Source organism: Aptenodytes forsteri, unplaced genomic scaffold, assembly GCF_000699145.1.
Source record: "Aptenodytes forsteri isolate BGI_AS27 unplaced genomic scaffold, ASM69914v1 Scaffold151, whole genome shotgun sequence".
Lineage (NCBI taxonomy): Eukaryota > Metazoa > Chordata > Aves > Sphenisciformes > Spheniscidae > Aptenodytes > Aptenodytes forsteri.
Genome location: NW_008795939.1, coordinates 3,728,219 through 3,746,915, shown reverse-complemented (window position 1 = coordinate 3,746,915; position 18,697 = coordinate 3,728,219). Strand labels below are relative to the sequence as shown.

Here is an 18,697-nt window from a genome sequence, read left to right as displayed (position 1 = left end):
TTGGAACAGGCTGCACAGGGAAGTGGTTGAGTCACCATCCCTGGGGGTATTTAGAAGCTGTGTAGACGTAGTGCTTAGGGACATGGTTTAGTGGTGGACTTGGCAGTGCTGGGTTAATGGTTGGACTTGATGATCTTAAAGGTCTTTTCCAACCTAAACGATTCTATGATTCTATGATTCTACTTCTGGCAGCTGGTACATGAAACTAGTACACAGAATCAGCTAACTGTTGTGGCTAAAAGCTCGAGGAAGTATGGTAGCAATGTGAAAGCATGGGGCTTGTTTTCCTCATTGCTAGGCTCCAGTCCTTCAAATTTTTGAAAGTCATGACACTATGGGTTGCCCACATAGAAGAATTTGCAGGATTTGAGATTTAATGAGACCCACCCAGGTTCACTATAAAATTGTAATCCTAATATTAATTCAAGGATTAGAAATGAAACTGTAGGACTGGCTTAATAGTATTGTTAAGTCAAAGCCAGAATAGGCTGAAATAAGGCCTTTCAGTAAAGATTTCAAACATTAAACAAAGCTAAATCCATAAATTAAAATAGGATGGAAAATCCAGTGAAATATTTGCTATTATATATAATGTAGGTCATAATTATGTGTTGATAGACATCATAGTGTGTGTCATTCTGATATAGATCACCTTTAAAGTTATTTATTACACAAAAATTTAAAATTTAAATCCTGCTTGAGTTTTTATATCATATCCTTTGCTTGAGGAATTCAGCAGATTGAAGGAAGTTTCAAACTTCCTGAGGCTAAGATACTAACTGATTTGTTTCAACTGTCCTTTTAAAGTAAGACCCTCTGTTCAGATTAAACAAGAAACACTAGAAATACCTACTTAATTTATATTTCCTGTGATTTTCTTCTTTTCTTAGTCTGTGATTTAATAAGAAATTCTGTCTCAAAGCTATTCTTTTCCTTCTATTTTGATCCTGAAGAGAAGTCATGAAACTATAACATTATACTTGGTGATTGTTTCTTTGTTATTAAGGAATACTATGTGTTTACTTCCGTTTAAGCCACATGGTTAGGACTAAACATCAGGAAGAAAGCAGGAATAATGGATTTGTGTGTGCAAAAGGAAAAAAAACATGCTAAGACTTTTATTACATGCATCTTGGAAAAAAGTGTGCTTTTACAGTCATGCTTGAGTCACAAAACAGTTGGAATAACTGGGTTGCATTAACTGTAACTGATTATATACAACTTCCTTTGCCAATTAAGAAAGCACATGCCAAGGAACAACCTGTGAAATTTCACAGTCCACAGAGAAAAAGACAAATAGTTATTGTACACATGGAACTATATGACAAAAAATATCTTGCATCATGCACTTATCTACAATTGGGCTCAAAATTTAAGTGATAGAATTATGCACTTTTTAATTTTATTTGTGTGAAATTTTCCCTTTTTTTGGAATGTTATAGGGCTCTTGGATTAGATAGTCTGACTGCTTTCATCTGAAACAGGGGAAGAGTTGATAACACTAGTCACAGTGATCTTTAATTGAAGTTGAATCAGTATAGACTGTTGACAGAAAGAAGGAAAAAACAATGTTTCATTGCCAAGGGCAGTAAAGGAGCAGTGATCAACACTGGACCATACAACCTGGATGAAAAATATTGTAGTGTGACAAAGGTCTTCAAGTTCTCAAGTGTAGTTATGATTCTCACAGAGTCAAAAATACTAGAAAGAAAATGAAAATTCCTTGGCAGAAAAAAAATAATGCCTTGTCTCTTAACCCTGACATATATGTGCATGACATGGAATTCTTATGGGCTAAATAAGATCAGAAAACTATAAATATGCTGTTAGTTTTTGCATTACTGATTTTTGCATTGATGCAGCAATGTAGGTCACAAAATAATATTTGATCTGAAACATTTTTAAAAAATACTGAATTACATAATGCTATAAACATTCTATGAAGAAATATACCTAAAAATAGGGTATGAAATCTTTGTAGTTCAACGAGGGACTGTCTAACTATTTCAGATTTGCTGAACTATGACATTTTAAATACGCTGCTTGCATCATTACACAATTACACACACTTCCCTCATGACAGCATTGTATGTTCAAAGCATAAGCAAAGTGCATAAAAACAGTTCCTTGTACTGTTCACGATATCTGAATCAGGGTTTATCTGACAGCATTTCAAATTGATCATTCACTCCAATGGCTTCATAAACGCTCATATTCTCTAGATGTTTTCAACTTCTTCACTCACAGTTATGCAAATATGCTGTAGGTGTTAAAGTAAAACCATATTTTTATAAGGAAAAAGTATCTATAAGGTATTACTGTACTCCTGTTTAATTTAAGAATTTAATCATTAGGTTATACTTGAGTTTATTTATTCCTGGACTGAAACATTGCATTAGGTGTACAATTGAAACTTGGATATTATTTTTCAGGAGAATCAAATGTCAGCAATCTCTGGGTACTTAACAGAGAAATAAATATGCTAACAATACAGCTAAGCCTAGATTATAATAATGCCAAAATCCCTAGGAAATAAAATACTATAATGCCAAACTTTGTAGAAGTGTTTCTAGAAAAAATGTAACTGTTACTGCAGGGAGCAAGTTTCCTTTCTCAGAAACAGGTTTAGAAAAGCCACACTTTGGTTTTGCTCTGTGTTTACTAAAGCAACTGGCCACAAGATGTTTTTAATGTATAAAAGATTTGTCTGCCTCCTGCCCTGCCCTGCCCTTCCCCAACAACAAAAGCCACTAAGGGTTGCATGGGAGAAGATCTATCAGGCAGCATAGGACTTTCTCTGATATTTTCCATTGCCTTGTGTCAGACAAGGCAGAGAAGAAAGGTCTGCACTGGGAGGAGAGGAACAGTTGTTCATGCAGTGGTATGGAAGGATCCAAACCTTCCGAAGTGGGGTTTTTGGGGGAAAGAGCTGCCGTACTCCTGGCTGCAGGAGCCACTGCGGAGGCCAAGTGGGCTGCTCTCTCTTCCCCTGCTCACCTCAATGGTGCTTCCAGCTTATTCCTGGAAGTGCACCTTCTCTCTCTGTTCTGATTGGACGTGGGCAGGTACAAGAAACAAAAGTGAAAAGAAAGCATTTACCTTTTGTAATGCATTATATGTCTGAACGCTTTCCCATTCCCACTTAGTGCGAACATCAGAGTAATAGCTGTGACTTGGATGTAAGCTCTCAAGCCTAAAAACTTGTCGTTACTTCTTCCATCCACTTTCATGTTTGGTGAAAGGCAACTATGAGTCAAAGTCAAAATACCCATTTTGACATAATCTGTTGAGAAATGTTTTCCTTAGGTCTATTTGACATAAGTAGCAAAGCTTGCTAGCGTTTTACTCAGTTTGGTTTCAAGTGGTATGTCACTGGCATCATTTATTAAACTCTTCCCTTTATTTAAGTTAGCTAAAGTAGTACATTTGGTTTCAGTTCAACATATCACTGAAATCAAAGGTCACAACAGATCGCATAATAAAAAATGACATCTGAAACAAAAAAATATTCAAGCTGTTCTTTATAATGCCCCTTGAATGGCAAATTAGAGAGAACAATACTGTTGTAACTTCATTCAGAATATGTCCACCATCTCTTCACAAGAACGTATATAAAAAAGCTATTGTTGAAAGCACTGTTGTCAATACCACAATTTGGTTATCAGACCCTAAGTGATACATGGGGCTTGACACATGCCTAAAATATATCTCTCTGTTATTTGATGTTTCCTAGGGCAGAAATCAGTAAAATCTGGTGCATAAAGTACTGGGAAAAGAAAAGTAAGAAACGGAGGTTATAGGACAGAAGATGAAATAGCTACATACATATAGGATCTGTGCACTTTAGTACCCGTGTTTTGTGTAATAAAGTTAGCAAGAGTGGTCCAGGACGGTACCCCTTCTACCTTCTAGCACAGTCTGCACACACTGATGAATCTGACATGAAGATAGTTAGAAGAATAGCTTAGAGATCCTGGCTGAAGTTTTACCAAAATCTGGTGACCAAGTTCTCCAGCTGGCATGGTGTGTTTACAGCCTGGAACCCATGTTTTACTGCCATGTTTTGGTGTGGGTAGTGCTCTAAATGGTTTCCAATACCTGTGCTGTCTGTGGATTTCCATGCGTGGAGGGTGCAGTGATCATCTGTTCTCTGTCTGTACAGGATTTTGTGTGATATCTGGGAAAATCTTTTAAAAAGTGAATAACCTGTTTGTAATACCTCATCACAATGGAGGACATGCCTTGCAGCTGTGCTGTGAAGATAAATTCCATAGGTTCTGCCATATTGTTCTCCAGACTATAGCAGGATTAAGTTAGTGCCAGAGTTCAGTGAATTAGAGTAAACCATGGTTTGTTGGCGTTTGCTGTCCCATGGTAATGGTTTCTCTGAAAGTCTGTGCCGAGTGTTGTAGTCATTTCAGCCCTCTGGGGATGTCTGCTGTGCACTAGAGCTTTGGAGTCTTAATGTGACTCAAGCAGTGTGTTTTCAGTCTGTTTCCCACGCCCGATTCTGGTATCCGTTGGTATACCCAAAGTCTTTTCTTTTTTGTTTTTTAACCAGGGCTGAACATAAAAGGTGAAGAAACTACAAAATTGCTTTCACATTGACAGGTTCATCATGCCAGACTTCCCATAAAAAGAAGTCACGTTAATAAGTTTTGTGGCTTTTGAAAATTTTGGCCCTTTTTTCTTTCATAGTGAAAGTGATTGATGCAAGTCTTCTGTTCTATCTTTGGAGTGTTACTATGCCCTGTCTTTTGAACTAGTCATCTATAATTACTGCTCCTGCATTCTTCTGTCCCTCTCCATGCCAATAGTGATCACTTGATTTGGCAGCAGTTTGCAATTTTATATAATGAATTAAGAAAATCTTCAGAAATGGTCTCTTTATGAAGCTGTTAACAGAGATCTTTGGAAAAATAGGCATGGAACTTGCATTATTAATGAAAAAAAGGAGGAGAAAAGATGTGCCTATTTGGGGGAATCATCTACTATGAGTAAGTTTCTTTCAATTTATGCTTTGGAATTCTAATGTAATTTTGTATCTCACCAGTTTCTAATTATTTCTTAATGTGTTAAATATTTAGCCATTTGATCTGCCCTTGCATTTTTTGAAATATGTCTTTTGTAGTTTCTTTCCTTGCAGAAATCTCTGTCCTGCTACTTCTGCAGTGAAGGTCCACTACTCCACACAGTTGTACTTTAAGACAAAAATGAGAAACTTGGACTGACAGTCCCGGTTTATGTCTAACAACCTTGAATAGCTCAAAAAATTTCACATTAGTCCAGCATATCTCATAACAAACTTACAGGGCTGGCTTTGTTTTCTCTTTAAAAGGCAGACCATGTAAATAAATTTCCACTGGAGAATGAAAAAAACATGAGTATCAACCTGAAATATTTCCATAATATTTTATCCCTGCTTCATATGAGATGTTGGTATATCAGGTTGGGCTACGTACAAAGAATAGGTACATTTACAATTTTCTCTGTGCCTGTAAAAAGCTACAGCTATGAAGATTTGACAGAAGGAACACCTGCTTCCAGATCTCTCTTGGTTGCAGCTAAAGTCCACTTAAATTTATTAGTCCAAAGAGATAATAGGATTTAGGCTGTGTTGTTAAATCTTCCTATGTGATTTGAAACCAGTTCAATTTTTTCTAAGTTAATAATGCAAATTCCACTTGACCCTATCTGCTTAATTATGTGACATAATCAGAAATCATAACATGTTTCATTCCAATATATGCAACTTGGGCAGTATGATTATTAGCAGAAGAAAGCACAGTGCTGTTAGCTTATTCCATATCAGACAACTGACATTATCAGGTCTGAATAATAAGGGTTCATATAATTCAAAATCACATAGTTCTAAAATGCCAACAAAAAACAGAATTAAGAATTTCCCTTATGACACAGAAAATCTAAGAAGCATCATAGCTACATCGGACTGTGCTGCCAGGGTAAGAGATGCTTCTCCTTGGACTTTTTTGTCCTGTGTCTATTTGGTGACAGTGTTTGTGCAGGGAGCTGGGGTGGCTGTTCTTCCTGCCAGGAGCCTGACTGTTACTCCTTCATGCTGTGTCAAGCAAAACAGAAGAGGGGAGTTATCAACAGGACACTGTAGAGGAGGCAGCATCATGCTTGGCCTCGGTTTGGTTAATGAAGGTGGTTTCAAACAGGATGACCCATAGGAGATACTTAGATGCAAGGAATCTCCAGGATAAGAGAAGGGAGGAGATGGTGAAGAAGCACAGAGGGGTGTAGAGAGGGAAAAGGATGTTGCCCTGCCCAAAAGAAACATCCTCTGGTGTTTTGCCTTCTGGGTGTTTCAGTGGGCAGACGGAATTTTTCCCTTCTTCAGCTAAAGGAAGCTTCCCTTCTTTTGCATCTGAGAAACTTACTAGTTTTACTCAGCAGAAGAGGAGGGAGACAAAAGAGCTGATCAGCAATGTTGTCTCATCTCTTATAACTGGCTCTTCTCTTGTTCCATTTCTCCAAAACGGTGTCTGGAGGAAGGCTAGAGGGTGGTGAAACCAGGACCTCAACCAAGGCACTCTAGAAAAGGATGCCTGCGGGGCTGCATTAATGCAAGGGGCTCAAGGGGGACTTGTGAATAACTGCAGGGCTGGAAGATGAGACGAAATGTGAACAGTGGCGTATAATTGTCTGTTTGAATGTTTAGGCTTGGGGAACACCTGGAATCCCCATTCCTTCAGGCCCTTTCATACAATTAAGTACAATTTAATTTTAATTGCTTCATCAACTCAGCACCCACACAGTGGCTAGCAAAACCACTTCACTCTAGTGAAAGAGCAGGCAATGTTATAGCTGTCTTACATTTGTACAGTAGAATGAGCAATTTAGAAATCAAGTAGTTCAGACCAAAATTAGATTCAGTGCAAAACTCTTACGTGTATTTTAACCTCACGATTTTTTATTAGAGAGCAAGGAGAATTGTCTTAATGTAAAGGTTATTTTCTTTCCTTATCTTGAGGAGTTAGGAATAATGTTATACTTTTTAGAAGCCAAAAGCAAGTTTACTGGTTTAAAAGACAAATAGTCTGCCAGCGTTGAATGGCAGAAAAATATTTTCTGTATATTCTACTTTCCGGTTATGTATGTGCACTTACAGACTTCTGTGATATCATGTTTCATTATGATTTGTTAAGTTGCATTTGACATAAATTAGAACTTCATATAGGTGTATTGCTGTTCTGTCAGATTTTGATTAAAACAGCTTGATTCTTATAGCAGTTCTTTACAATTAGTATTATAAATTCTTTACTACAATGGAGTGAAATATTGGGGTTATGCTGGATACTTCTGTGAAAGCGTTACCACAGTGCTCAGCAGTGGTGATCGCGAAAACCAAATCAATTTTTTACAGGAATTATTAGGAAAGGAATAGATACCAAAACAGTGAATGTCCGCTTGCCACAATACCAATCTGTAGTTCACCTTTGTTGCACAGTTCTGGTTCCTCTCAGAAGGAAGGATAAAATTAACTGGAAAAGGTTTGGAGAAGGGCAGCGAGGATGATAAAAGGTAACAAATGGTTTCTATGTGAGGAAATACTTGGTAATTGGTTAATCTGGGGAAAAAAAATTAAGAATGTATCTTGAAAACCATGACTGGTACGAAGAGGGTGGATGGAGTTGACTGTTCACTGCCTCTCTCAGTAATAAACGTCATGGGAAAGTATGAGGAGTTACATTCAAAATAAACAGAAGGAACTGATTCCCCCTGCAGCAGCGAGAATGATGTTAAGGATGTTGCAAGTTTGCATGAAATCAGCAGGCAATTTTGTGGCGGAAAGTCCATGGAGTGTTACAGAACATGTAGAAATCACAATGCAAGAAGTCCATGAGCAGAAAATAGTTGCTAGCTGAGAAACTATTAGGAAAAAGCATATATACATTTGACATGTTTTTCCTTTTCTCTAGTACCTATTTATGGCACTTGTAGAGACAAGATAGTGGGCTAGATGACCCCATCATATGATCAAGTAGGGCTTTCTTGCTAGAAAAGGTTAATTTACTTATATAAACCACTTTAACCTCACAGCAGATTTGCTGAAATCATAAACATTTCTTTAAAGAAAGATCATGAATGAAGTCAATAGGCTTAATTCTTCCCCTCATATGCCAGTACACATAAGAAGGAATTAGGGGAACTTTTTGAAAGTGTTCTTTACAATATATCCTTCATTATAATAAGCTTTTCTTTAAAATTTTCCCCTCGCACTTCTACTGATCTTGAGGAGGTCTGTAGGAGCCTGGATGTCTACACCAATTCTTGGATCTAATCATTCTCCCTGGTTCTTTTTGAAATGCCTGTTAATCTTTCCAGTTAATTTATCAATAGCATGGATAATAACGACTGGTCACATATGCTTGGTCTCTATAACGTTTTGAAAATATAGAAAGCATAAATACAAATTTGCATAGCAGCATTAACAGAGATATATAATTTTCATTCCGTTACCTTGCAGTAAGAAAAATGACAGATATAATGCTTAAAATCATAAACTATTGAGTGAAACATTCCCTATCATGTTTAAATTACTCTATTTCTTCTAAGTACAGTATAAAAATACATGTGGTAAACAATCCTAACAGATAAATTCTGTAACATGCTGTAGTAATATATGACTGCATTCTATGCCCTCCTACTCTGTACTGAATACAGCTTGATTTTCAAGACAATTCAACGTTGTTCTTGGAACAACTCTGATGATAAATTGTTTGGGAAATCGGTTAGAAGAAGAACAAAACATACAGAAGTACAGCTTTAGTGGGTAAAGGCCTGATGGCCAGCCTTTAAGATGCTACTAGTAATAAATGTATGTGAGAAAATTAAACATTTGGGGACAGTCTAATGATCCCTATCTCAATGTCCAGAGAGGCCAATTCCTAATGCTTCAAGCAAGGCATAAAACTGCTTATAATGCTTATAATTAGGCAACACTGAAAGAAGGGGTAGAAATTTGGCTTGAGCACACCTAGTAATAAGGTCATATTGAAGCACTGCCATCCTTCGTACTAATCTAGCTATGGAAGTTTGCAGATACAGGGTCTTTACTCAGAGACAGTGGGATTTGCAAAAGTGCCCATTTGATTAAGGAACACTAATCACATCAGCTTGCGATAGCACTGATGCAGTTCAGTTACCAGATGCTCCTGCAAATCCTATGCGTAATTTGCTTCAGTAATACTCCATTGCCTGTCCAGCTGCTCTGCCCCACCGCAAGGCAGAGAATGGCTTTTAACAATGAAACCTATCTTATAACCTGGTTACTTGTTGGACATAAACAAAGTTGGGAAGCAGAGGGTTAGAACTGCTTTGAGTTCTGCTCTGCCACTGAAATTGCAGGTTTCAAAAATTGTCACTCTTGGTGCTCTTTTTAAAATAATGGTAATTCAGAGGTCAGCAGTTAAGCATCCTAGCTACATAACCTGTTAAAATCTGCCAGAATTTATCTTCCTGAAATATTTCTGTACTTGATTAATTTTTAATATTTGCTTTCCTCTTTTATGAGGAGTCAGTACTGAGCTCATTGTTAACTGCTGTTTGAGAGTTCATTTCATTAACAGTGAGCTGGGCTGAAAATGTAATTAATGTGTACGTTTGTAACATTAAATGTGCAGCATCCACCTCTCTGAAAGCACTATTTTGCAGTTGCACCATATTGAAAAAAAACAGCTATCTCTGCTTATTGGTTGTTTCTTTATTACTCCTCAAAATACAGGAGTATCTATGGCACTGGTAGTTTCATTGCCAGAGAGTCATAACATTAATGCATCTTTAAATGAACTATGACAAAGACAGCTGTAATTTCCTGTAGCATCAGTGGCATATACCAGCTCTGCCTCAGTCCCTACCTATAAAACATCCTTCACAATGTCACTGGGTGACGTATGCAAATGAGTATAATCGTTGTTGCTTGTGTTGATTTCTTAAGATGAAAGATGTGGCTTCTGCCCCAGGTTACTTTGCAAGCTGAAACCTGAATCCAGGAACAATCTCCAGATTCTTGTCAAGTCCAAGTACTGAAGTTTCACTTCAGAGTCAGATTTGGATTTTTACTCAGTTATCTCAATCGTGAAATCTTTCCTTTCCTCCTCTCACTCTTTCTCCACCCTCTCAACCAAACCAAATTCCCTGATGTTAAAATGCAAGCAATCTTTTCCTGCTGACTCCCTAGTCATATTCTTCACCTCATTGAGCTGTTTACTAGCTGCTCTTTTGACACTGCAACTTTCTCTACCTTTGCTGTTCTGCACAGACCATCTTTGGTCTGATCCTGTGCTAAAGAGATCTCACAAGATGTGCATGTGGCCTCTCTTGCTCTGTACTGTGTGGTAGAGAAATCTCACAGGTTGTAGCTTTGCTGGAACAGAGTGTGTATATACATGCATACAGAGTGTGTATATGTACACACTTCATATATACATTGCATACAAAATACATGTATGTATTTTACACAAAAAACTCAGGGAACCAAGAGATAAAAAAACCTCATGGATTAGACAGCCCAGCAGAAACTTCTCAACCTGTGTGATGGTATAAGAAGTTGATGCATACGCTCAGCATTGCCCATCGTGGGCCCACCAGAGCTAATGTACATGCAGAATAGTTTAGTGTATTCATCAGTGTCAAGGGTGGACAGAATGTTTTCCATGCATTAGATGCAGCCTTATTGAAAAGGAAAGGAGGGTATGTATGGATATGTAGGAGTAGAGAGGAATTCATCCAAACTTGGGGGAGGGGGAAGAGTAGGAGTATTTTGTATTTGGAAAACTCTTGAAATAAGTAATTGAACACATATAATTGCTATGTACTAAAAAAATCTGGGTTGTTCATATGAAAAGGTTGTTCTTCAGTGTTGATATCAAGAGGGTACAGTAAAGAAGTTGTCCTCAAATTTGTAAACATTCAAGTTGTGTTTTAAGTTACTAACTTTTAATTAAACTGAAAACAATGCAGTTGCTTGTCTCTGAAAGACAAAGGCTTATGTTTATGACTTTCTGAAAAGTTACATTCACTACAGTACAGCAACTGTGGTGAGAAACAGTGACAAACCCCAGCTTCTTTGGAAAAATGCCATTGTTGATTAATTGCAGTATATTTCAACTGTGTATAGATTTCTCACAGTTACCCAATAAACACACTGGTTTCATTCTTTGGAGATTAACAATCTCTCTCGTGTGCTCAGGTTCTTTCCAACTTAGTACACTGTTTCTTTTGAAGGATTTGTTTTCCTGGGTTGAACTTAAGAACTCAGAGCACCTTATCACACTTTCACAAGCTCGCTCTTTAAGGGGGAAAGAAGAGGAGAGAAAAAAGCCCGTCAAGGCCTGTGCCAGTTAAATCCAAGCTCTCAGGGGATTTGTTTTTCTTTTGGCGTCAGATTAGATGTTCAAACCAAGCGGTGTTGTGGGGCTGCGGGTGAGTGTTGACCAAACCCTTAATGAGGCTAATCCCACAGCAGCACATTCCAAGCAGCTAATGGGTGCAAGGGCTTCGCTCACTCCCACATCTCTGCACTGCGGATGGACTGAACGCCTTGTTCAGGGGGCGGTCGCAAATGCGTTATTAGCGATGACCGGCAGCAGGGAAACGTGGACAGCAGAGTTTGTTCCAGGACAGACTTAAATGCCAAGTTTGATGCTCAGGTAAAGAAGAGGGAGAAAAAATGTTCTTGGTGGGATTTTGCAGCTAGGTTAATAAAGAGAGAGTCTTAACCTAGAGATCTAAGCTATGAGTAAACTAAATCCAAGTATAAGTATGGCATGTACTTTAGGAATTCACTGTGGACTTTAAATTATTAATTAACACTGAAGGAGTGTTTATGAAACACAGAAAGAGAAGATAAGCTTCTTGCTCTACTATTCTTGAAAATACTTTGCTATACTTTTCTAAACTTTTTACTACTTTATTAATTCACATTATAAGCAAGAATTTAATGCAGACTGTTTTGTTATGAATGTGTTGATTTCCTCAAGTTATTCTAATTTTGTTATGAAGACTCTACGGCAAATAATATGATTTATTATACCTCTGAACCTTGTATTTCATTGCAAATGATCTCTGTCACAGAAAGATATCTGGCATGGGACAGTGAAACTAGATGCTTTCTTTTTTGTTTGGAAGGACAAGGAATTATGAAATAAGTATATTGTGTATTTTGGCATTATGACTGTCGGGTAGGATAGTATATTGTTTGAGATCTAACAGCTGCAAAGTCTTTTTTCCTGATGTGAATAAAGGGCTTCTTAAATCAGACTATTATTTTTGCAATATTATATTTGAAGAAGTATGATGAAAATTCAAATGCAAATTGTTATATTTAACATAGCTGGATTTCTTTTCTACTTGCAAAGACAGTATGAAAAAGAGTAGGAAAACAAATTTTAAATGTCAGTTGCTTAGTCTTTGAAAGCCTGCTTGTATGCCTAAAGACAAAAGTTTTTCTGTGAAGCACCTGCTATGGCACCTTTTTGTATTGGATCTTGAGGCTTAGAGAAATTGAATTAGTGGCCATCTTTAGAAAAGATACATTACGTCTACGTAGTAAATAAATTAACCAAGGTAAATTGTTTGCAGAAAAGTATGCAAAATTTATGAAATTTAATAAAAGATATTTTTAGGGAGTCTTGGCAACATGAATGATAATCATATACTATGTAAGCTCTGCAGTAGGAGCTGAATTTGGATGCCAGGAAGAAAAGTTGTCTTATAAAAGTTTTTTTGTGCTTTCTGGAGGAGATAAAGGATATTTCAGGCATGTATTTAGTGTTAAAACAAACAAGCATGAAGATAAAACTGGCATTATTCTATAACTGTTCCTTTTTTGTCAAAAAGTTACTGTATATATATATACAGCAAAGGGGATTCATAAATCTGCAGCTTCTTACCAGTGTTGTCTTCTTAAGGCCATATAGAAAGCTTGTGTGCTCTTGGAGCTTGAACAGGAGAAATTTCAAGAATGTGTGGTCCATACAGTAAAATATGTAATTTCAAATGTTAGCATTGCAATACCTGAGTAATAATTGTAACTTCCTTTTGCTCTCGACAACAGTCAACAAAAAGAAAAACGCTAATTTTCCCACATAGTTTAGCTTCAAAAGTTCTGCAGTAAGAGGGTCAAATTAAGTTCATAAAGTTCACTCTGGATACCTTGACAGTTCTAGAAAGTTACTTTATAAAAAGTCTTTCTTTGCTTGAAAAGACTACTAAATTGAGAAATTACACAATGATGCACTAGACTTCTAAGCTGATTGGACTATATAATATACAATGTTGTGATGATGATGAGGATTATTATTATTATTATTATAGAAGTTATAATAGATTAGAACATCAAAGCAATCTCTCCTACGTAAAGTAAAACTCTTTTAGATTTTTCAGAATTTCTATTTAACTGTCCTTTGCTTAAACGTGAAACAAACCTTGCCCCACATTCTATAATATATTAACTTTCTGTTTGCTACTGTAAAGAAGAACAATCAAATACAGTTCTATTTAAGAATTTAATAGACTTTTCTTTTTCCTGACTGTAAAAGTCATGTTAGGGTGTCTACCATTCCTACAAAATGTGAAGTCTAGCAGATTTTTCAAATAAAAATGCAAGTAAAGCAAAGATAAAATTTTGTTACATAACATGAGTGACCACTAGATCCAATAAGTGATTATCTTCTGTGAAAAAGGCAAAAGAATAACTTTTTTTGTACTGAGAGTGATAAGTAATGGACGTAGCCAGAAATTCTTATTATTGTACTTTATAGTTTATACTAGTGACATTCTTTGACTTCAAGAAATTTCCACAGTTCACAATGATTTTCAAAAGTCCCAGAAACACAGGTTTCTGGGTTTAAACATGAAAAACAGGATGCAGACTGAGTTGACGAAAAGGTAACATTAGAGAGTTAGTAAGGTAACATTAAAAGTTAATGTACTTTACTAATTAACATTAAAGTTAATACTTAGGTTATTTTCTAACCTTACATAGTAAAAGGTAACATTAGTTAGTTAGGTAATGTTATAAAGGCAATTTCATATTTTCTCTTTTTATAGAGGCAAGATGCTCAGATTTCCTTTAAATTATCTAAAGCTCATTTCACATTACTTAACTCTCAGATAACTTTATCATAGTTCATAGTTTATAGTTCTGTTTATGCTGTGCAATTAAATAGGTAATTTTATTATTTAAATACATTTTATAAAATTTATCTGTTTGAAAAGAATTTTTAAAGAAAAGTTTCAACTCATCTCCTTATTAAATGAAATAATTGAATTCTATCTGGGGGAATCTTTTAGAGAGCTTGCCAGAATTCTTATTGTATGGAATGAGAACTGTCTAGATAATTAAAAAGATTTTAGAAATCTAAAAGTCGTTTGTTGTTTTTGGTTTTTTTCTTTCCTACCCATCTATCTTTCTTTTTAAAAAGATCTCTTGTGTATCTGAAAATTAAGACTACACTGAGGGAAATTACTTGCTTTCCTACGAATATATGGGGGAAGATCTTGAGCGTTATGAAGAGGCATAGAATCATTGAACTCAGTCAGTTTTAGAGGTCACACCAGCTGGTCATCTGACTCTTAATGTATCAAAGTTTTTTGTGTCTCGTTTCAGAAACAGATCTTCCTTTTTGTATTTTTTTTTCTTTTTTTTCATTAAGATGTCCACATATGAAACTATATTTTCTGGCTCCATGTTAAACAGCACTCTCAGTACTTGTATAAGAAATTGCATTGGAATCATGGTGTTATAAGTTTTATTGTGAGATATTTATTTTCTAGTTTCTGAGATTGTTTTTTTTAATTAGAGCTGACTTAGTTGTATCACTAAAATGGAAATAGATTTTTTTAAAGTATTTTTAACAAATAGGTGTGGTTTTTTTCTACCATGTAGAAAGCTTTACAGTTTGAGTTAATTCTTCTCCAGTGATTCCTGCTATGAGAATATAGATGACAGCATCAAAGTCATCTGGCTAGTGAATATAAAAACAATCTTAAGAGCTTTTGTTGGGTGCTTAGCTCTAGAAGGGAACCATAGTTCTAATGGAAAATATTTGCTTTGTGCAAAATGTGCACTGCACATCTGCAAAGTCAGTGAAGTTTTCTTTTATGTTTGAAGTTTCTCTTCAGTTGTACTATGGGTTGTGTTTAATAAGCAAACAGAGCTCATGGCATTTCCTTTCTCTTTTTTTAGGCACAGAAATCATGGATAGAAAGAGCGTTTTACAAGAGAGAATGTGTTCATATCATACCCAGCACCAAAGACCCCCATAGGTAATTGCATGTTACTTGTATGAAAAATGAAAGTCAATTACAAGAAAATGTCTATATATATGTGTGCATACATATGTATATGGATATAAATAGTTTGTAAAGAATAAATAAGTCAGAAGGTGGTTGAACTACATCTGGAGTGATGGATTCCTATAAGCACTATTTGTTTACATTTCAAAAATTATTTCATCCAAAAAAAAAAGATAAATCAAAGGTGGATCAGCATCTATGTTTAATTTCCGTATGTTCTTAGTTCAATATTCACTGCCCTGAGTATTTACCTAAATTGGATGCATGACACACAAAACTCTCAAAAGAAAATAATTGCAGTGAACTACCAATTTAAAATATGTGTTAGTCCATGAAAAAGCTGATTATTTGGCCTGATGTCATCTGAAGACAGTAGAAAATGTTCTTTAACTTCATTTTGTACATATTTAGAACAAAGCATGATTTTATTGAAATATAGGAAAGTCCAAAGTAACCAAGAACATAGAAAGGAAAGGTACTGTACTATGTTGCTTCCACAAGTAGAGGCTTCAGATAGCAGGAAAGTGATCAGCAGAGTTGAAAAGGGTTGGTTTTTTTTAAGATTTGTAGGCCATTTAAGATTTGTTTCCCTGTTCGGTTTATACATGCACGTGACTCAAGTTTTCTGTTTGTTTAATGTCATAGGTGTTGCTGTGGGCGTCTAATAGGTCAACATGTTGGACTGACTCCAAGCATCTCCGTTATTCAGAATGAGAAAAATGAAAGCAGGCTTACTCGCAATGACATCCAGTCGGAGAAGTGGTCCATCAGCAAGCACACGCAGCTCAGCCCGACGGACGCTTTTGGAACCATTGAGTTCCAAGGAGGAGGCCACTCCAATAAAGCCATGGTAACCATGTTTTTCTCTTAGATAGATAATGCTGCTAGCTCAAAAAAGGCATTCACAAAGAATAAACAGCATTCTTTCTTAACTTCATTTTAAAGTATTATTTAGTGTAAGACCGTACCATGTGTTTTTATGTATCATGTGCCAAAGAATTGGTGAACAGAGTTAACTGTAAAAGCTGGGGTGCAGCATAAGAGGGGCTACCTTTATGAAGACTGAAGACATGCTAATGTGCTGCTATCTCGATTTTCTTCCAATGGCTAGCCATCCCTCTTTTTCTGAATAACTTTAAAATGCAACCATGGTTTCCCATTTCTGGGTGTGTCTGCAAGGCTGACAAATTTGAAATATACAAAATTTTTTTTAATATTCCTCCAGACATATATCGGAGGATAGACCAGTTAGACTTACTTGTTGATCTTTCAATGAAATAAGAGGCCCAGTAAATGTCTAAGCTAGGAATTGGGAAATCCCTATTCTGCCACAGATTTCCTTGTGCAAGTCACTTAATCATAATACAATGCTATGGAGCAATACCAAAGTATATTTATCTGAAGCCATTGCTCCGCTAAGTTGCAGATTTTTCCAGCACCCATGCTAACCCATGCGTGTATTTCTTCTATGTGGCATTACATGAAAGGAAGAATCTCTCTGGCTCTATCTAAACTGCAGAACCTGGGAATTTGGGAATGAAAGATGAGTGTGTACCTAGCACATCATGGCCAAGACACTGCTTCGGGCAGCAGTGAGGGCAGAAGCAGAACCCCTGGGCGCGCTGCAGAATAACCTGCCCAGCAACCCAGTACCATCTTCTTTGCCTGAATTCTTCCCAACAGGTCTCTCAGATCTGTCATGGTACTAGATGGATTAGAGACAATGAAGAGCTCAAGTACTGTGCTAGCAAGAGCCAGATATTTTCCTCAGATGGATACATAGGTGCTAGAGATGGAACGATTACTTGAGTGGATGGTTCTGTTTACCCAGATGGATGGCTTCTTTTGATAGAAACCAGAAAACACTATTGCACCAAGAAACAGGTAGAAAATTAGGCCATTTCTCTGAGAGTATCACAGACACCTTATGTTCAGTTGATAACTAATCTCCTAAAAATCTGCAAGGCCATTGCTAGAGAGAGACTCTGAATCAGTAAATAACAGTTGTTTAGTGTGAATGAATTGACACCTCCCTCAGCACTGAAATGAACCAAACCATGCTGTTAGTACCTTCACAAGGAGTGGGAACAGAACAGAATGCTTTTCACAAAAACTGAAAAAGACTCAGAGATATAGTAACCACCATGCTATTAACCATATATGGATACTTTGCATTAAATCTGTCTTTATGAGAAAGGGTAATCACTAGAGCTTTTTGAGTGATGTCTTTGAAGATCACTATAAAGCAATAAACTGCCCTGCCCAGACAAAAGTAGTCTTGGGCAGCCAAGAAATGACGAAGGGTGTAGGGAAGCTGTTGATAGCAATTTCTCTAGAGGATTTCTGGTCTTTGTTGGGATTCTGGTGTCCTGGCACAGTGCCACAAGAGAACAGGAGGTGCTCCAAGGTATATGCTGTGTGCTCAAAGAAATATACTTGAAGTGAAACTGTGGACATAAAATTGGAAGTCAACAAGAAGGAAAGAAAAATCTTGTCACAGAGCACAGTCAGGAATGAAACTATGAAGAATTCGGAAAAAAAAGAAGACAAAAAGGGGTTAAAAATCTGAGAGATCTAAATAACAAGTTAAAACTTAGGGATGAATACAGACAAAACATTTATTGGTGGAAAAAACTCTGGATTTATTTTGACAGTACTAGCATCAGGAAGATAGTGGCATCTGCCATCTATTCATAGTCATTAAACCCCTCCCGAAATATGGGAACAACCAAATTCTTAATGAATTAAATAAGTCTATAGAAGCTCCAGAAATTCAATCATCCCACTACTGGGAAAAGTGCTTCAAATAAAACAATTCATTAAATATCTCTTTAATGGGTGTCCTGCTTGGTTACCACCAATGAGAAAAACATCTTTCATATGACCAAAACACAAACAAGGAGGTTTGCATAACCAGTAATTGTGCATTTATTTAAATGAAAACAAAACAAAGAACTTTGTTACACTATGGTGTTTGTCCCTGAAAACAGTATGAAGGTGTCTTTATGATCATATTTCCAGCCCCAAACATTGTTTTAGGGTAGATTATAGTCAAAGAGCTGCCTAACTAATTGTTGTAGTTTTATTAATAGAAAGAATGAAACTCCTGTCTCTGAGTTTACTGGGTACAAGGTCTTTCCCATAATAAATAAAACTTACCAAATCAAAAGCTTTCTGTGAAAGCCAAGAGTTTGCTCAGTCAAAGCAACCAACCAATTTTGCCGGCAGAGGAGGGGGAAAAAAAGCATTTAAATTATCTTGAAAAATAAGGCTTGGAAAAAGGAACAAGTACATAATAATCCTTGGAAACATTCTTGTTCAGACAATATATTTTCAAACCCGAAAGCAGAGAAGCTGGAACATCAACAGG

At 36.5% G+C, this 18,697-nt stretch overlaps 1 protein-coding gene across 1 annotated transcript in view; it reads left to right on the top strand.

Annotated features, from left to right (window-relative positions):
• TRPM3 (transient receptor potential cation channel subfamily M member 3) overlaps nucleotides 1-18,697 on the top strand; it is a 282,091-nt gene that overhangs the window by 125,317 nt on the left and 138,077 nt on the right. Inside the window, exons 2-3 of the mRNA XM_019473648.1 lie at nucleotides 15,218-15,297; nucleotides 15,973-16,177. Coding sequence (XP_019329193.1) covers nucleotides 15,218-15,297; nucleotides 15,973-16,177 — 285 coding nt within the window. The remainder of the gene's footprint in view (nucleotides 1-15,217; nucleotides 15,298-15,972; nucleotides 16,178-18,697) is intronic.